The 16,999-nt window shown below is 61.4% G+C and overlaps 2 protein-coding genes across 6 annotated transcripts in view; one reads left to right on the forward strand and one right to left on the reverse strand.

Annotated features, from left to right (window-relative positions):
• The window catches only part of KLC3 (kinesin light chain 3), a 30,609-nt gene extending 30,183 nt beyond the window's left edge, over positions 1 to 426 (forward strand). For all 3 annotated transcript variants that reach the window (XM_084860753.1, XM_084860752.1, XM_084860754.1), the window contains one exon: positions 217 to 426. In XM_084860753.1, coding sequence (XP_084716879.1) covers positions 217 to 288 — 72 coding nt within the window. In that variant the 3' untranslated portion in view covers positions 289 to 426. The remainder of the gene's footprint in view (positions 1 to 216) is intronic.
• ERCC2 (ERCC excision repair 2, TFIIH core complex helicase subunit) lies at positions 32 to 16,659 on the reverse strand. 3 transcript variants are annotated; one of them, XM_084860721.1, is made up of 23 exons: positions 16,613 to 16,659; positions 16,193 to 16,292; positions 14,515 to 14,592; positions 14,384 to 14,446; positions 14,094 to 14,207; positions 11,790 to 11,906; positions 11,587 to 11,703; positions 10,949 to 11,072; positions 10,766 to 10,862; positions 10,530 to 10,663; positions 10,213 to 10,381; positions 8,854 to 8,972; positions 5,815 to 5,884; positions 5,663 to 5,732; positions 5,468 to 5,569; positions 4,208 to 4,271; positions 3,200 to 3,321; positions 2,027 to 2,119; positions 1,846 to 1,918; positions 1,580 to 1,650; positions 1,313 to 1,456; positions 1,044 to 1,187; positions 32 to 656 (listed from the first exon to the last, which is right to left on the reverse strand). In XM_084860721.1, exons 1-23 carry the CDS (start codon positions 16,615 to 16,617, stop codon positions 564 to 566), a joined length of 2,283 nt encoding a protein of 760 aa, XP_084716847.1. In that variant the 5' UTR covers positions 16,618 to 16,659; the 3' UTR covers positions 32 to 563. The 3 variants fall into 3 exon arrangements, with proteins under 3 accessions (XP_084716847.1, XP_084716848.1, XP_084716846.1); XM_084860722.1 differs by lacking the exon at positions 16,613 to 16,659 and adding an exon at positions 16,504 to 16,522; XM_084860720.1 differs by lacking the exon at positions 16,613 to 16,659 and adding an exon at positions 16,499 to 16,517.
• Positions 16,660 to 16,999: the final 340 nt, after the last annotated feature.

The following is a 16,999-nucleotide window of genomic DNA, read 5'->3' on the forward strand; positions in this document are numbered from 1 at the left end:
ACAGGCTGGTGGGTGGGAATGGACCAGAGGACAGAATGGATGATGGCTTTACTTGGGGGTCAGGTAGAGGGAGGGACATGAGGAGAAGGCACAGTACAGCCGGCGGGCAGTGGACAGCCGGCGGGCAGTGGACAGCCGGCAGGCAAGGGGGCTCTAGTGCAGCTGGACCAGGTGTCAGGCCCTCGCCCACCCTCAGCACCCCTGTGCCTTCCCCAGTTCCCCCACCGGCACCTGAGTGAGGCCTCTCGGACCCTCAGCGCCAGCACCCAGGACCTGGGCCCCCGCTGAAGTCCACAGGATGCGCCTGCAGCTCCCTCGAGAGGGGAGGGGGGTCCTTTCACCCCCTGCCTGGCGCCCCACCCCCTGGGACACCCCGTGTATGGCTGCCCTCTCCTCTGCTATTAAAGGCTGTCAATCTGGCCGCCAGGAATGTCTTCTGCGTGAGGTCTCCTTCCTGCACAGACGGTCCTGTGCCTCCAGAGGCCCCGCCAAGCCCCTGGGACGCGGGGCCAGGGAACACGCCAGTCGCCAGGAACGCCTTTTATGGCCCTGCCCCACCTCCGCTACAGCTGCTGGGCGATCTGCTCGATCCTCCGCAGCGTCTCCTCGGACTGCAGCTGCTCCAGGCTCAGCAGGGACAGGCCCAGCTGGTCCTCCTGCGGGCACGGACGGGGGGTGAGGCCGGGCGGGGACAGGGCTGACCTCCCCAGCGCCCGCGAGGAGACGGGAGGCCCGCGGGGCTCCGGGACAGCGCGCTGGGATTCGGGAACAGCCACCGGGTGCAGAGCCCGCTATCCCGGCAGACAGCACAGGCCGGGAGGCGGTGGCGGCCAGGCGGCCGTGCCCAGGCGGGGGCCCCGCCTGCTGCTCGCCCCCGTTCTCTCGCCCTCCTCCTTGGGGCTCACGCACCAGCTCGTCTGCCATACACACACGCTGGCCTCCCGCCGGTTCCCAGGCCGGCGTGTGGGGCACACAGCCTCCTTTGTCCCGGGCGGCGGGCGGGGCGGGCGTGGGCGCTGCGGGCGGCGGGCGGGCCGGCTCACCCTGTGGAACGGCTGCGCCATCTGCCGCAGGAAGTACTTGGCCACCTGGACACCCTCGTCCACCGTCAGGTTGAGGTTGGCGTCGGTGAGGTGCTCCTGGATCCAGCGGGGCAGCTTCCCGCGCTTGTCCGCCCGGGCAAACCGCTGAGCGGGAGGCGGAGGGCAGGGGTCAGGACCCGGGCGGGGCTGGGGCGACCCCGCCGGCCGGCCCGCCCCATCGGGACCGCGAGGGGAGCAGCCGGGCCGGGCGGCCCCGGCCCCGGGCCCACCTTGTCGGCGAAGACCATGAGGCCGTAGTCGGTCTTGCCCCTGATGGCCCGGCCCACGCACTGGGCCGCGTGGCGCATGGCGTCGAAGGTGAGGAAGTCGTTCTCTCGGATCTGGAACTGGTCCCGCAGGTACTCCAGCCGCGCCTGGGGGGGGGGGGGGGGGGAGGTGGGCCGGGCCCTCACGCCTGCCCCTCGGCATCAGCCCCTCCCCGGGCCCATCCTGGGGGAGCACCCGGAGGCCCTGACCCCCGCCGCCCCGCGGCTCACCTTGAGGATGCGGCTCTGCGTGTAGACGTAGGGGACGCCGAACATGATGACGGCCCGGCCGAAGTGGTGCACTGTGTGGGCGGCAGCGAGGGGTCACCCGACGCCAGGAGAGCCACCCGCACGCAGCCGGGAGAGGGAGGAGGGGGGTGCTCCAGGGCCCCAGCCGCACCCGGGGACGGAGGGGAGGGGGCCTGGGCGTCCCCGGGGAGCAGGAACGGCCAGAGCCCAGGGAGGCTGCGGTGAAGAGGAGAGCCCAGGCCACTCACCGAAGTCGATCCCCTCGGACACTTTGCCTCGAGCCACTGAGAGCAGGATGGCCCCGCGGCCGTTCTCACAGGCCTGGGGGGGGAGGCAAGACAGGGGTGCGGCCCTCAGAGCTGTTCCTCCCCCCCCCCCCCCCCCCCGGCCCCAGCCGCTTTCAGCTCCCCTCCCCCGGCCCAGCCGCACCTCCTGGTACTTCTCCAGGGCCACGCTGGTCTCTGCCCCGTCTTGGGTCTCAATGAAGAGCAGCTTGTTCCTCTGGATGTTCTCCAGGATGCCCTGCAGGACAGGCGGTCAGTGCGGCCGCAGGAGGCCCGCTCTGGGCTTTCCGGGCTGCAGACCACGTCTCCCCCCGAGACCCCCATGGAGGGCGGCGGCTCTGCAGCCTCCTCCTTGCAGGAAGCCTGTGATCCTGGCAGGGAACCGCCCCCACACCCGCCTCTGAACCACGGGGCAGGCGTGTGGCCCAGCCGGCCAGCCGGGACCTCCCCGCCCAGCGCTGCCTGGAGACAAGATTTCATATGTGACACGGTCAGAGCGCGTGGCCAGGACGGACAGAGACAATGGGACAGGCCCCTCACAGATGGCCCCTGGGGCCCTTCCTCAGCCGGAGGGCCGGAGCAGCCGGGTTTCCATTTGGCCCGGCCTCACACCGAGGGGAGCGGAGATGCCCACGGACTCGTGAAAGCTAAAGCCACGGCTTTCTTAGGGGACCCGGACTGCGGCTCCCGGGCAGGCACAGGTGTCTCACAGGACACAGCGGCCTCAGGAGGCGGGGCTGGGGGCCACGGCCCCTCCCGGTGTGGAAAGAGCCTGAGGACAAACCAAGGTCTTGGCCACGAGTGGGTGAGCCCCCCGCCCCCACACTCCCTGGAGTGGGGATTAACTTCACCATCTCACCCCGCCGAGAGCTGGCCATGGGCGCTCGGAAGCAGAGGACAGAGCAGCCCTGCCCTCCTGCATCCTGCACCCCCAGTCCTGGTCCCATTTCCAGAATGCCCACACACCCAGTGCACTCCCTGCCCGAGTGTCTGTCCTGCCTTAGTTCTCCAGAACCTTCCTCTTACAGCACAGCACCCAGCGAGTCTTGCTTGCTACCAGGTCAAGCCATATGCGCTGGGGGCACAGGCGTGGTGTCACCCCAAAAAGAGCAGCACGGGAACCAGGAACAGGGAGGCCTTTGAGGACCCAGAGGCTGTAATGCTGGTTCTTAGCCTGGAGGAGGAGGAAGGGCCTCGGGTACCCACTATTGGTTCTTTAAACTATTTCTGTGTCCTGTGTCTCTCCTGCACCTGACCCAGCCGGGCAGAGCCAGGACTGAGGAGCCAGGGCCTTCCCGGGAGTGGGCAGCGGGCGTACCTGCTCGTACCAGGAGGCCACGGTGCTCTCCATGTACTGGTAGCTGGTGAAGAAGGCCACGATGCCGTCGGGGACCACGGCGGACATCTCCAGCAGGAGGTTCCCGTAGTTCCGGATCACCGCTGCGGGGTCAGAGGTTACCCCCTCGCTGGCCTGGGTCCCCCCCCCCCGTCAGCATGCCTGTCTAACGCCTAACCTGGGTCCCCCCCCCTCCCTGTCAGCATGCCTGTCTAACGCCTGACCTGGGTCCCCGCCCCCTCCCTGTCAGCATGCCTGTCTAACGCCCGGCCTGGGTCCCCCCCCCCCTGTCAGCATGCCTGTCTAACGCCTGGTCTGGGCCCCCCCCCCCCCCCCCCGTCAGCATGCCTGTCTAACGCCTGGGCTCCCCCCCCCCCCCCCCGTCAGCATGCCTGTCTAACGCCCGGCCCGGGTCCCCCCCGTCCCTGTCAGCATGCCTGTCTAACGCCCGGCCAGGTCCCCTCCCCCTCCCTGTCAGCATGCCTGTCTAACGCCCGGCCTGGGTCCCCCCCCTCCCTGTCAGCATGCCTGTCTAACGCCTGGTCTGGACCTTGGGGCTCACAGAAGCCCCCGGGAGCCATCTGTGGGGCTGTTCGCACACACACACCCTCCACCTCTCCGTGCAGGCCGGTGGGACACAGCACCCCGTCCCCGCAGTCGGCCGGCCTGTGCTGCCATGGCCAAGGAAAGGAGGGAAGAGCTGTGTGCCACCCCGGTGGGCACCTCTGTAGCCGTGTGCCACTCCCCACGGTCACCACGATCCCTCGTCACGTCTCACCACGGCCGCGACGCGCCCAGAGGTGGAGGCTCCCAGAGGCGACCCCGGGCGGGCCCCCAGCGATCCCAGTGCACGGCCCGGGGCCGGGAGCAGCCTCCAGGTGAAGCCACTTGGGCCTGGGAGTGTTTGTTACCGCAGCAAGACAGGCCACACTGACTGCTACCGCTCCCCTCGGAGCCCAACCAGCCCGCCACCAGCTCCCGCGGGCGCACCGATGTCTTCCCGGGTCTCGAATTTGGAGCTGATGGCCACCTGGTCGTTGCCGCGGCCGATGATCTGAGGAGCGGGAGACGTCATAATGAGCGGAGCAGCAGCAACCACCCTGGCGTGGGTCTGGTTGCAGCCAGTGCCGTCCTAAGCCTTTACAGACACGGTGTCAGTGGCTCGGCTAACGTTACCGGTGCTGCACAAAGTCACCGAAGGCGCAGAAAAGGTGAGTCGCCCGCCCGAGGCCACGCGGCAAACAAGCAGCAGAGACGGAGCTGAACGCACGTCTGCCCGCGCTCCCCGCCAGCGCGTAAGCGCCAGCCGGGCGGTCCCGGGAGAACGCTTCTCACCGTGACCTTGACCGCCACTGCTGCACCCCCTGGCCCTCACAAAGCCATGCTGCCTGCATGGCCGGCCCGGAAAAACAGTTCCCACCGCCAGCACTCCGGGAAGCCCAGACACTGGAGTCTGCACAAACAGGAGCGGAACCTGCCCGGCCCGATCCAAAGTCCTGACTGATCTCCCTTTTTGACTCTTTGAAATGCTTCACTGCTGCCCAGCTGGTATGGCTCAGTAGATGGAGCATTGTCCCATGCACCAGGAGGTCACCAGTTCGATTCCCGATCAGGGCACATGCTCTGGTTGTGGGGGCATTTGGGAGGCAGCCGATCTATGTTTATCTCTCATCAGTGTTTCTCTCTCTCTCTCCTCCTCTCTCTCTTAAAAACAATAAAAACATTTTTAAAAATAAAATATTTCATTGCTGAAATAATCATGACTTTGACCAGAGGATGCTGCTCAGGCCTGTGGGTCTGACACAGCACAGATCTTGTTTCTAAAGTCGGGGAAATCCTCAATTCTCAAACAGCCCGGCCCAAGAGCTTCAGATGAAGGACCGGGGTTCGTGCTGTGATGCCGTTTACAGAGGGGACGACTCGGAGCAGAAGGGTCACTTGCCAAGCTCACAGCCAGACAATGAACCAGGCAAAACCATGTGAACCAGAACCCGGCCCCGGGCCACATTTTACACCCACAGCTCACTCTCCCCTCCGCCGCCTTGGCGGTCAGAGGAGGCATGCCCATTTCACAGATGAGAAAGCTGAGACCGGGAGAGCACGCCCGCAGGGAGTGCCCAGGTCTGTCTGCACCCAGACCCTGTGCCCTGAGCTGCACAGCTCTCCTGCCTGATCAGCGGAGGGAGCAGACCGAGGAAAGACAGCCACTCGCTCCATCTTCCCACCCGCCACCCACCCCTCTCCCAGTACCATGGGGCACAGGCAGACTCGGGCCAGGGTCATGGTGAAGGTTGCCATGGTGACAGGGTGGAAGTCCAGGATCTTGGGGTAGATGTCCAGTGGGGACAGCGTCTGTAGTGGGAACGACAGGAGGGATCTTAGCAGGACTGGGCAGAACCAGGAGCCCCCGTGGGGAGCGCGGGGAAGGACAGAGAAGGCCCTCACCCCAGACGTGATGATGACAGACTGGAAGCGTTCGAAGACGGGTTTGATGGCCAGCGAGGCGTCCATGCAGCTGTGGGAAGCAGACGGGGGTGGTGAAGGCCAGGCCGGGGCGGGGCCCAGAGTCCATTCGTACCCTCTGGCTTGGGGCTCACCTGAAGTGCAGGATGGGGTTGGCAATGGTCGGGGTCCTGTCGTCAAAGGGCTCGATGATGATGGTGAAACCTGCAGGAGGCGGTGAGAGTGCCGGGTGCCAGTGATGACCACGCCCGCTCGCCAGTCCCCACCCCCACGGTGAATGGACCAGCCACCTGCAGCCCAGGCACCGGAGTCCAAAAACACCCAGCCTGCCGCTGTGCTCAGAACCAACCCCTGCAGCCAGGGGGTCCTCCCCTCAGGCTCTTCCCCTCGCCTCCATCTGACCATCAGGAGGCTGGCAGCTCTGCTCCAATGTCCGTCTGCCATCTGACCCCCTTGTTCCCCACCATGAACCCCGGTGGGCGCCTCCCTCGCCGGGCTCACAGGTCCCACCCGTTGTGCTGGGGACACAGCAGAGACCAGGACAGCTCCGGCCCTGCCCTCTCAGGGCTCACGGGTCAGTGATGGGGACACAGACCTGTCCCCAGACAATGACCCCCCGAGAGGCAGCGCTGGGATGAAGAGCCCCAAAGAGGAGGCCGGGCCCAGCCTGGAAGGCAGAGGGCTGCACGGAGAAAGGACGGACATCCTGCTGAGCCGGGATCGAAAGGAGGAGGTGGTGGCTGAGGCTGAGGAGGAGGGGGAGGTTATTCCAGGTAAAAGAAAGTGAGGTGGTGCCTGGCCGGTGTGGCTCAGTGGTTGAACCAGAAGAACAAGGTTCAATTCCCAGTCAGGGTTTTGCCCCAGTAGGGGGCGTGCAGAGGCAGCTAATCAATGATTCTCTCTCATCATTGATGTTTCCATCCCTTTCTCCCCCTTCCTTCCTCTCTGAAATCAGTAAAGAACAAACAAAAGCAGCACGTATTAAGAAAGTGAGGTGTAGCCGAAACCGGTTTGGCTCAGTGGATAGAGCGTCGGTCTGAGGACTGAAGGGTCCCGGGTTCGATTCCGGTCAAGGGCATGTACGTTGGTTGCGGGCACATCCCCAGTGGGGGATGTGTAGGAGGCAACTGGTCGATGTTTCTCATCGATGTTTCTAGCTTTCTATCCTTCTCCCTTCCTCTCTGTAAAAAATAAATAAAATATTTTTTTAAAAAAATATATATATATATTAAAAGAAGTGAGGTGTAGCTGAAACCGGTTTGGCTCAGTGGATGGAGCGTCGGTTTGCGGACTGGAAGGTCCCAGGTTCGATTCCGGTCAAGGGCATGTACATTAGTTGCAGGCACATCCCCAGTGGGGAGTGTGCAGGAGGCAGCTGATGGATGACTCTCTCTCATCGATGTTTCTGACTCTCTCTCTCTCTCCCTTCCTCTCTGTGAAAAATCAATAAAATATATTTTAACTGCCAGGCTGGGAGCGGCCAGGCCCGGAGCAGCCGGGTCAGGAGCGGCCAGGCCAGGAGCAGCGGCTGCCAGGCTGGGAGCGGCCAGGCCAGGAGCAGCAGCTGCCGGGCTGGGAGCGGCCAGGCCAGGAGCAGCCGGGACCGGAGCAACCGGGTCGGGTGCGGCCAGGCCTGTGGCAGCAACAGCCAAGTCCAGAGCAACTAGGTCGGGAGCGGCAGTGACCAGACCCGGAGCAGCTGGTTGTGGAACGAACCAGAGCAACAGAGGCCAGGCCCGGAGCAGCCAGGCCCGAAGCAGCTTGCTCCTCGCCTGTCTCTGCCCACGGCTGCCTCTCAGACATGGCTGGAAACTTTTGCGGGAACTTGAGGGTCTGCTGAATCAACTGATGAAGGCTTAGATCTGGATGTGTTGAGTTAGTATAGCGCTGGGGTGTTGATCTGTGGGTGCCTTGGGTGGGGCCTGGATGAGCCTGGTTGACCTATTTGGAAATGTCTTTTGTGTGAAATGTATCATTGGGCATGTGGAGGTATTATTGATATGAGAAAATGCTAAGTAACAGATTTACTTTCTGAGAAGGGATTTGCTATCGGGGAAAGGGAGGGAGGAAGAGACTGAACATAAACTGTGCACCTATGGATGAGGACAATGGGGGATGGGGAGGGGGCAGAGGGTGGGGTGGGAACCTGGTGGAGGGGGGAAGAGGTGAGGAACCTTTGTAATAATATGAACAATAAAGATTGATTTAAAATATATATATATATATATATATATATATATATATATATATATTTTAAAAAGAAAAAGAAAAGAAGAAGTGAGGTGTCGGCAGATGGGAGGAGAGGCGGAAGCAGCGGGAGAAGGCAGCGTGGGACAGGAAGGGACGCAGAGGAATCTCCAGCGGGATTGCTCCCGATGGGCCCGGGTGGGGACGGGCTTCTGTCCTCCGCGGGCCGGGCCGGGCCGGCCGTCCGGCAGCCTGACCTGGTTCCCGGACAGAGCAGTGATCCCGGGGGCCAGCCTGAGCCCGGGCCGGTTTAACGCGGAGGAGCGGGGACGCTGACCGACAAAGGCGAGCGCCTCCGGGGCACTTCCCCTCGCGCGGCTGGAAATCCGATCGTCCTCCTCAGCCCCTCCCCCGTGCTGCCCACACCCAGGCGCCAGTCAGTCCTGGCCTCCTTACCCCCCCTCCCCCAGCCCTCCCCCTCGGCCAGCCCTGGCCAGGCCCCGTCTATCCTGCCCCCAGGCCCTCGGGAAGCACATTTCTAAAGCGCAAACTGTCCCTGCCCCTCCCTTGCTCAGAATCTGCCATGGCCCCCAGTGCCAACAGGAACACAACAACCAGGTCCTGCCCTGGCCGGTGTGGCGCAGTGGATAGAGCGTAAGCCTGTGGACTGATGGGTCCTGGGCTCAATTCATCAGGGGCACATGCCCAGATTGCGGGCTCCATCCCCAGCAGGGGGCGTGCAGGAGGCAGCCCATCAGTGATTCTCATACCATCGACACTCCCCCACTTCCCCAGTCTGCAGGGGAAGGGGGGAGCCACTGAGGATCACTCACTCAGCACTGTTGGTGGCACCCCAGTGCCTCAAAGCCCAACTCCCGAGCCCAGCTCTGCAAGCCCCTGAGGGTCCAAGTCCCACAGAGAACCCCCGGCTGCACTGGGACCCGGGTTCCAGCTGCCGGGGCCCGGCGAGCAGGAGGCGCACCCACCCTTGGCGTAGGTGCTGACCAGGGTGGCGAAGTTGGCCAGCAGCGTGAGCGGCGAGAAGTCGGCGAGGTCTGCGATCTCCAGGGTGTGCAGGAGGGAGCGGAGGCGTTCGGCGCAGAACCTGGCGGGGAGGCCAGATGGGGGAGGAGGAGGGGGAGGACAGTCAGGACCTCCTTTGGAGCAGCCGCTCCTCCGCTACCAGGATTCCCATCCCCAGGGGAGGGCGGGGACCCGGGCACAGAGAAACAAGCACACACCCAGTCATGGGGTCCCGCGTCACACACGGGCACACAACCTCACACGCAGGTTCTCGGTCAAAATCGGAGATCCACAGCCACCCCCAGAATCCCAGCCATGTGAATCCTGCTCGCCACACGTCACACACGTGTACCCAGAACCTCATCCCGTCTCTGTCACACTCGGCCACGCTGCTGACACACGGCACCAGAGTCCCAGTGCTCACACACGCTCGCAGTCTCACGTACGCTGTCACACTGACCCCCGGGCCTCGGGCTCTCTCCCTTGGGGACAGGCAGGTCACGGAGCAGGACCGCCTGGCTCCAGAGTTTGGAACCTGCTCCTGACTGTCATTTCTTCACGTCTGCACCCCCTCCCACCCCAGCTCCCGCTGGATCGGTGTGCCCCGCCCAGGCTCTCCATCCCGCCCGGCTTCTCAGATGGTCTCTGTCTGGAGATGGTGTGTCTTCCACTAAGACGGTGAGCCCGGAGGGCAGGGCCAGTGCTGTCTCTGTCACCCCTGTGTCCTCAGCACAAAACAGGTCTCGGGAACATGTGAGGGGTGCTGGGAACCCATCTCTGCCCTCACAAGCCTCCCCTCTGGGGGGAGCAGGCAAGGCCACACCAAGGGCTGCTCCGCCCCTGAGAGGCAGAGCAGCCGGGGTCTCGGCGCCCCCAGGCCTGGCTTTGGAGCCCTGCCTTCCGGTCAGATCCATTCTCGCCCTCAGGCTGGGGGTGGGGGACAGTGAGAGGCCCCGGAGGGGCCCAGGGGGCCTAGGGCCTTTCCTCCAAGCCCCCACCTGCTGGGCGGTGTCAGGAGCCGCTCCTCGGGGCCTGGGGTGGAACTACCCCTTAGCTCTCCCGGGTGCCCTGCTGGCTCCTCGCCCGGCCCAGCCTCTGCACACAGTGTCCCCACCCAACGCCTCAGGTAAGTCCTCCGATCAGGCCAGAGCGGCCTGCCCAGCACAGGGTCCTGGGACCCGCTCTGACGTCCCCTGGGCCCCGCCTGCTCACCCCGACAGGTGCGGGCGTGCTCCCTCGCCCTCCTCCCTCACATGCCGGACACGGGCTACATGGAGACCCCGTGCCGCAGGTGCGGGCGGGGCCCCTCCCCGCGGGCGCACCTGAGGGGCTTGCGCTGGATGCACACGCGCTGGGCCAGGCCGCTCAGGAAGGCGGGGGGGCTCTCCTGCACCACGTGCTGCACGCGCAGCCGCCACTTGACGAACTCCAGCAGCCGCCGCAGGAAGCCCAGGAAGTGCTCGGCCGTGCGGATGGAGCCGGGCACCGCCTCTGGGGGGCAGGGGGGCGGGAGGGGGTGTGTGTCAGCGGCCGCCCGCGGGGAGGGCCCGGGGAGCCCTGCGGGCGCAGGGGACGGGGTCAGCGGCCGCCCCCGGGGAGGGCAGGGGAGCGCCGAGCGGGCGGGCGGGCGGCAGCTCACCCTGCAGCACCTCGTCCGGCAGCACCGGGTTGGCCAGGTGGGCGTCCGTCTCCCGGGCGACACTGGCCTCCCGCAGTCCCTCCACCAGGCGGCGGTACTCGTCCCGCAGGCGCTGCTCGTCCGTCTCCTTGATCCTGCGGGGAGACGGGGACAGGGAGAAGGGTGACGCCTCGGGGGGCGTGGGACGGGGCTGGCGTCCCCGGAGGGCAGGGGCAAGGCGGGCACGGGCCCCCCACCTGAGCACTGTCTTCTGCAGGGTCTCCAGGTTGCCCTGGCATCTGTCCAGGGTCCGGCGGGTGAGGTTGACACTCATGGAGTCGATGCAGACATTGTCTGGAGGGAAGAGGGGAGGCCGGCTCAGACGGGCAGGGGCCGGGTGGCACCAGAGGGCTGGCATCACCCCCCCGCGCCCTCCTCACCAATGTTGTGGGCCTCGTCGAAGACCACAACGGCCTTGCGGGCCAGCTCCTTGGACACCAGGTCTGCGATCTTGGGGTCCAGGAGGTAGTGGTAGCTGTAAACCACCACGTTGGCGTGCAGGATCTGAGGGGGAGAGGGGGCGGGGAGGGAGGGTTACGCCAAGCCTGCCTGCCACCCCAATCCCTGAACCAGGCCACCTCCCCCCACCCACACTACACGCCACCTCCTCGCAGGCCCAGAGGCGAGGCGGGGGACAGGCAAACAGGCCGGGCACAATAAGCAAGCTGGCCGAAGCCAGTTTGGCTCAGTGGTAGAGCGTCGGTCTGCGGACTGAAAGGTCCCGGGTTCGATTCCGGTCAAGAGCATGTACCTTGGTTGCAGGCACATCCCCGGTAGGGGGTGTGCAAGAGGCAGCTGGTCGATGTTTCTCTCTCATCGACGTTTCTAGCTCTCTCTCTCCCTTCCTCATTGTAAAAAATCAATAAAATATATTTAAAAAAAAAAAATAAGCCAGCTGACAGAGACAGACAGAGGCCCAGACCCACAGGGAGATACAGGCAGACAGACAGGCAGTGAGACGGGCTGGCAGCCTGCAATCCTCACACATGCCCTCTGCCCACCCTGCCAGCCTCCTCACCGAGTACCGGGCGAGGAAGTAGGGGCACCAGCCCTGGCGCCGCCCCACGGCCTTCAGGTCATCCAGGTTGTAGACGCCAGCAGGGAGAGGCACCTGGCGCCCGTGGATGTCAAACTCCTGGGGCAGAGCGAGAGGGGCCGGGGGTCAGAGGGGGCCCGCACAGGCTGCTGCCCGCCCGCCCTCCGCCCCGCCCTGGCGGGCACCTCGTAAAAGCGGCAGTGCGGCAGGCTGGCGTCCCGCTGGTACTGCGCCCGCACGTAGGAGGCGGTGAGGCTGTGGCACTTCCCGTCCACATCCTTCCCAAAGCGCAGGGGTGTCACCTGGGGGCGGGGCGGGTGTGCACCTCAGCACCGACACGGGCTGAGGAGCCGCCACTCCGGGACCTGGGCTCCCCGCCTCACCCCGGGGTGAGAAGCTGCTCTCCCAAGGGTGGAGCGAGGGCATTTTTGGAAAACTCACACCTCAACCTGCTTCAATAATAAACAGTTAAGACTCTTGGGAACTTACTGCAGGGGTGAGAGAATGGCAAACTGTTACTCTGGAGTTATTACTTTGGAAACGTTAAGCCCTGTATGCAAAGGACAAGGAGACATTGTGAGTGCGGGTGGACCTGCAGGGCATTACGCTAAGTGAATAAGTCACTCAGATGACCTCACTTCTGTAGAGAAGCTAAAAAAAAAAAAAGAAAAGAAAAAGAAAGAAAGAAAGAAAAAAGAAATAACCAAGCTCATAGATAGAGAGATTGGTGCTGCCAGGGGTGGGCTTGGGATGGGCGAAATGGGCGCAAGTGGTCAAAAGGTACAAACTCCCAGTTAAAAAAAAAAAAATCCAGAGGACGCACAGCGTGTGACTACAGTTTATACCATATGCACACTTGAAAGTTGCTAAGAGAATAGATCTTAAAAGTTCACATCAGACACAAAAAATTATAACATGTAAGGTGATGGACAGTAACTGGACTTATTGCAGTAATCATTCCGAGATGTATACAAATATCAAATCATTATGTTGTACACCCAAAATGAGTACTATGTCCATTAAACCTAAAAAAAGCAGCCGAAACCGGTTTGGCTCAGTGGGTAGAGCGTCGGTCTGCGGACTGAAAGGTCCCAGGTTCGATTCCGGTCGGGGGCATGTACATTGGTTGCGGGCACATCCCCGGTAGGGGGTGTGCAAGAGGCAGCTGGTCGATGTGTCTCTCTCATCGACGTTTCTAGCTCTCTATCCCTCTCTCCTCCTCTCTATAAAAAAATTAATAAAATATATTTAAAAAATAAAAATAAATATATAAATAAACCTAAAAAAGCAAACACGCACACCACTAAGCCTTGAAGATTCTTTAGTGCATAGATTGAGGGTGACTGCTCCATCTTTTAAAGTGCAAACAACCAGGGCCTTGGCAGGTCTTAGGATTCGAAGAGGGTCTGGTCACACGGCCTGACAGACTGCCGTGCCGCCCGGCTCTGTGCCCTCCGAGGCTCTGCCAGGGCTGCCTCTGCCCAACCCAGAACCTCCTTCGCCAACAGGAAGGTCTGAGGCTGCCGGCCTGCCCTCCCGCTTTCCCACGTCAGCCGCCCCGGCCTGGGCTGCTCTCTCATTATCCTCCACCGTCTCTATTATTTCTGACACATTCTCACCAATAATTTTACAGAATATCTATTCCACGAGTTACATGTAAAGTGCTGAGAACAATTTCTGGTGCAGTGAGCTCTGTGCCTTTATAGCATAATTAAATAGAAATGAATATTCTATGTGTCATATATCTATTAATATCATGAAAATTTCTCATATTCTCCCTGCTCTTTGTACATGCTAAGGACTATACATACCTCATCTCACCCAATCTTATCAACTGTTTGAAGCAGGTACTTATTTATACTTATTTAACAGAAAGGAAAAACGGAGGCCCAGACTCCAGGAATCACCTACGCAAAAGTACACAACTGCCTAGCTGGTGTGGCTCAGAGGTTGCACATCGACCCGTGAACCAAGAGGTCACGGTTCAATTCCCTGTTAGGGCACATGCCCAGGTTGTGGGCTCAATCCCCAGTGTGGGCATGCAGGAGGCAGCCGATCAATGATTCTCATCTTGATGTATCTCTCTCTCTCTTTCCCTTCCTCTCTGAAATCAATAAAAATATATTTTTTAAAAATTTACACAACTAGCCGAAACCGGTTTGGCTCAGTGGATAGAGCGTCAGCCTGTGGACTGAAAGGTCCCAGGTTCGATTCGGGCCAAGGGCATGTACCTTGGTTGCAGGCACATTCCCAGTGGGGGGTGTGCAAGAGGCAACTGATCGATGATTCTCTCTCATCGATGTTTCTAACTCTCTATCCCTCTCTCTTTCTCTCTGCGAAAAATCAATAAAATATATTTAAAAAAAAAAGAAAGAAAGAAAGAAAAGTGAGAGGAGAATTGTGTGTGGCCCCTGCCGCCCTCCCGGAGAAACCCCTGGTGGCTGAAGGTTCCTCGCCCCGGGGCTTGGCCAGGGGAGGCTGGCACTCACCTCCGGGTGGATGCACAGGTTCTTCCGGGAGCTCAGCGCCAGCCCCAGGAACGGCAGCTTCTCACCCTCCTGCTTCTCGTAGAAGTTGAGCAGCTTCCGAAGCTCCTCAATCACCTGTGCTGGCCCAGGAGGCAGGGACTGGGCCTCCCCGAAAGCACCAGCCCCCTCCCAGCCAGGCCCCAGCCCCTTCCTCAGCTTCCCCAACACCCACCCCTGCGGTGATGGCAACCCCCGGGGGGAGACCATGGGCCCAGGAAACGGGGGGAGCTCGGAGAGGGGCCCCAGCTCACCTTCTCAATCTCGGGCACCGTCCTTGAGCAATAGATGAGTTTAGTCACCTCCAGCGGATACGCCTGCCGAGACAGTGGGCTAAGCCCCGGCCCCTCCCCCCTTCCCCTCCAAGGCCCAGAGGATCACTTACCCGCTGATAGGCCATGATCAGGGCCAACAGGGACACCGTCTTCCCAGTTCCCGAGGGCATCTCCAGCACGCCATGACCCTGCGCGTTGGGAGTGAGAGAAACGAGACACAGACTCTCAGAACTTCAGGGGCACAAACCCTGGGAACGCCCCCTCCCCACTGATACCTCCATCTTGGAACAGCAGGACAACACAGCAGTGGAAAGCCTGGGCCCCAGGAGCAGTGGATTTGAACCCCATTTCTGCCATCTCTCTGTTGAGGGGTCCTTGGCAAGTGCCTTCACCTCTCTGGCCTCAGTAGCCTCATCTCTAAAATGGGTCTAGTCTAACTGGTCTGGCTCAGTGGATAGAGCGTCGGCCTTGGGACTGAAAGGTCCCGGGTTCGATTCCAGTCAAAGGCATGTACCTTGGTTGTGGGCACATCCCCAGTAGGAGGTGTGCAGGAGGCAGCTGATAGATGTTTCTAGCTCTCTCTCCCTCTCCCTTACTCTCTGTAAAGAAAGTCAATAAAATATACCTTAAAAAATAAAATAAAATAAAATGGGCCTAATAAGCTCTATTGAGAAACCGTGGGCTAACAATTAGCATAGTACCTGAATATAGTGATCTTTTTTCTTTCTTTCTTTTTTTTTAAATGGCTTTTATTGAAAAAACCAGTTTGGCTCAGTGGATAGAGCATCAGCCTGCAGACTGAAAAGTCCCAGGTTTGATTCCAGTCAAGGGCATGTACCTTGGTTGCGGGCACATCCCCAGTGGGGAGTGTGCAGGAGGCAGCTGATTGATGTCTCTCTCATTGATGTTTCTAACTCTCTATCCCTCTCCCTTCTTCTCTGTAAAAAATCAATAAAGTATATTTTAAGAAACAAATAAATATGGTTTTTATTGATTTTAGAGAGAGGAAAGCACAGGGAGAAGCATCAATGAGAGAAACATGGATGGGCTGCTTCCTGCACGCCCCCTACTGGGGACCCAGCCACTACCAGGATGTGCCCTGACTGGGAATCGAACCAGCGACCAGGGCATGAGAGGGGGCTCAACCAGCGGAGCCACAAGGCTAGGGAGAGCCTTTTTCTTTTAATTTAGCAAACACTTCCAGCACTTCCTGTGCACCTGGCTGTATTTCATTTCATTTCTTTCCTTTTTTTCCTGGCAGTATTTCTAAGTGTCTTACATCGGGGTTTGCCATCTTGGGCTTTAGTGACATTTGGGGGCGGGATAATACGTGGTCGGAGAGGGCTGCCCTGCGCACTCTGTTTATCAGCATCAATGGGCTCTACCTACCAGAGGCCAGCAGCACCTCACTCACCCATCTGCCACCCAGAAAGGTCTCCGCATGTCAAAGACCCATCCCCAGATGAGAACCGCTCCCTGACTTAGCCAATTCACCCATGTAGCCCTCTGAGGCAGGCGGTGTGGCTTACACCCATTTCGCGGGGGTGAAACCTACGCACCAGGGAGGTTAGGTGATTTTCCCAAAGGCACACAGTGGTGCATCCAGGACTCCAACTCAGAGAGCCCACCCCAACGTCTACACATCCCTAGCCACGGGCAGCTCCGCCTCCCTGAGCCTCCGCTGCAGCATCGCTTTGGCTGAGGGGTCTGGGACCCTGGGCTTCCGTCTAGGCCTCCTGCGTCCCCGGGGCAGCCCCTCCGTCGGCGGGCGGCGCGGGCCCCACGCACCTTGGCGTCGAGCGTGCGCTTGAGCTCCAGCATGTAGGAGAACTGCTCCGGGTAGATGTAATCGTACGGGAAGTAGACCAGCAGCCCGTCCACGTTGAGCCTGGCGGCGGGGCTGTGCGGTCAGTTCCGCGTCCCCTCCGCCCCCCGTCCGTCCCCGGTCGTCGGGCCGAGAGGGGTTTCCTGCCGGGCGCGGCCCGTCGGGCCCCCCGGACGTACCCCCCGTCCCCTGGAGCCTCCGGGTCTCCCCTCGCCTCGCCTCGCTGCCCATCCCCGTAACCGCACCGTAGTCCCCGAGTCTATCCCCACCTCACCCCCTCGGGCACCCCTGGCCCCGCAGCGGCTCCGAGCGCGCCCACCGGTCCCCCCATCTTCCAGGGCCCCGCTCCCGCCAGCGAGCCGCAAACCCCGGCCCCCTCTCACTTCATGGCGCCGGTCGCGGCTGGAAGCTGCGTCAGCCCGCCCCCCTCATGAATATTCAGTGAGGCGGGGCGTCCTCGAGGCGCCGCTCCACCTTCCTCACAACGCCATTGGCAGATCCCGCCCGTCACTCCGCTGGGGTGGAGCCAATCGGGATGATGCGCGTGCGCACGGCAATGCGGGGGCGGGCTCCCGAGAGAGGCCCGCGCCGCGGAGGATCGCCGAGGACCAAGAACAAAACAGGGAAGGAAGAGAACCGAGAGAATCGATCCCATTCATTAGGATTTGGTCTTCCCGCTTCCGCCCAGATTATCAGAGGAGCAGAGAGAGTCTAGGGGGAAATGATAGGGAAATTGGGGAGTTAGGAATAGCTTCACCGTTCCAGACAAA

The sequence above is a fragment of the Pipistrellus hanaki genome, assembly GCF_964339955.1.
Source record: "Pipistrellus hanaki genome assembly, chromosome: 15".
NCBI lineage: Eukaryota > Metazoa > Chordata > Mammalia > Chiroptera > Vespertilionidae > Pipistrellus > Pipistrellus hanaki.

Bases quoted from the DNA above. Each gene is read 5' to 3' on its own strand.
- ERCC2 (XM_084860721.1), bottom strand. The intron at 11,907-14,093 runs GTGAGTGCCAGC...CCCCGCCCCCAG, and splicing joins ACCTGTGCATCCACCCGGAG to GTGACACCCCTGCGCTTTGG. The intron at 5,733-5,814 runs GTGAGCCCCAAG...TGCTTCCCACAG, and splicing joins AACCCCATCCTGCACTTCAG to CTGCATGGACGCCTCGCTGG.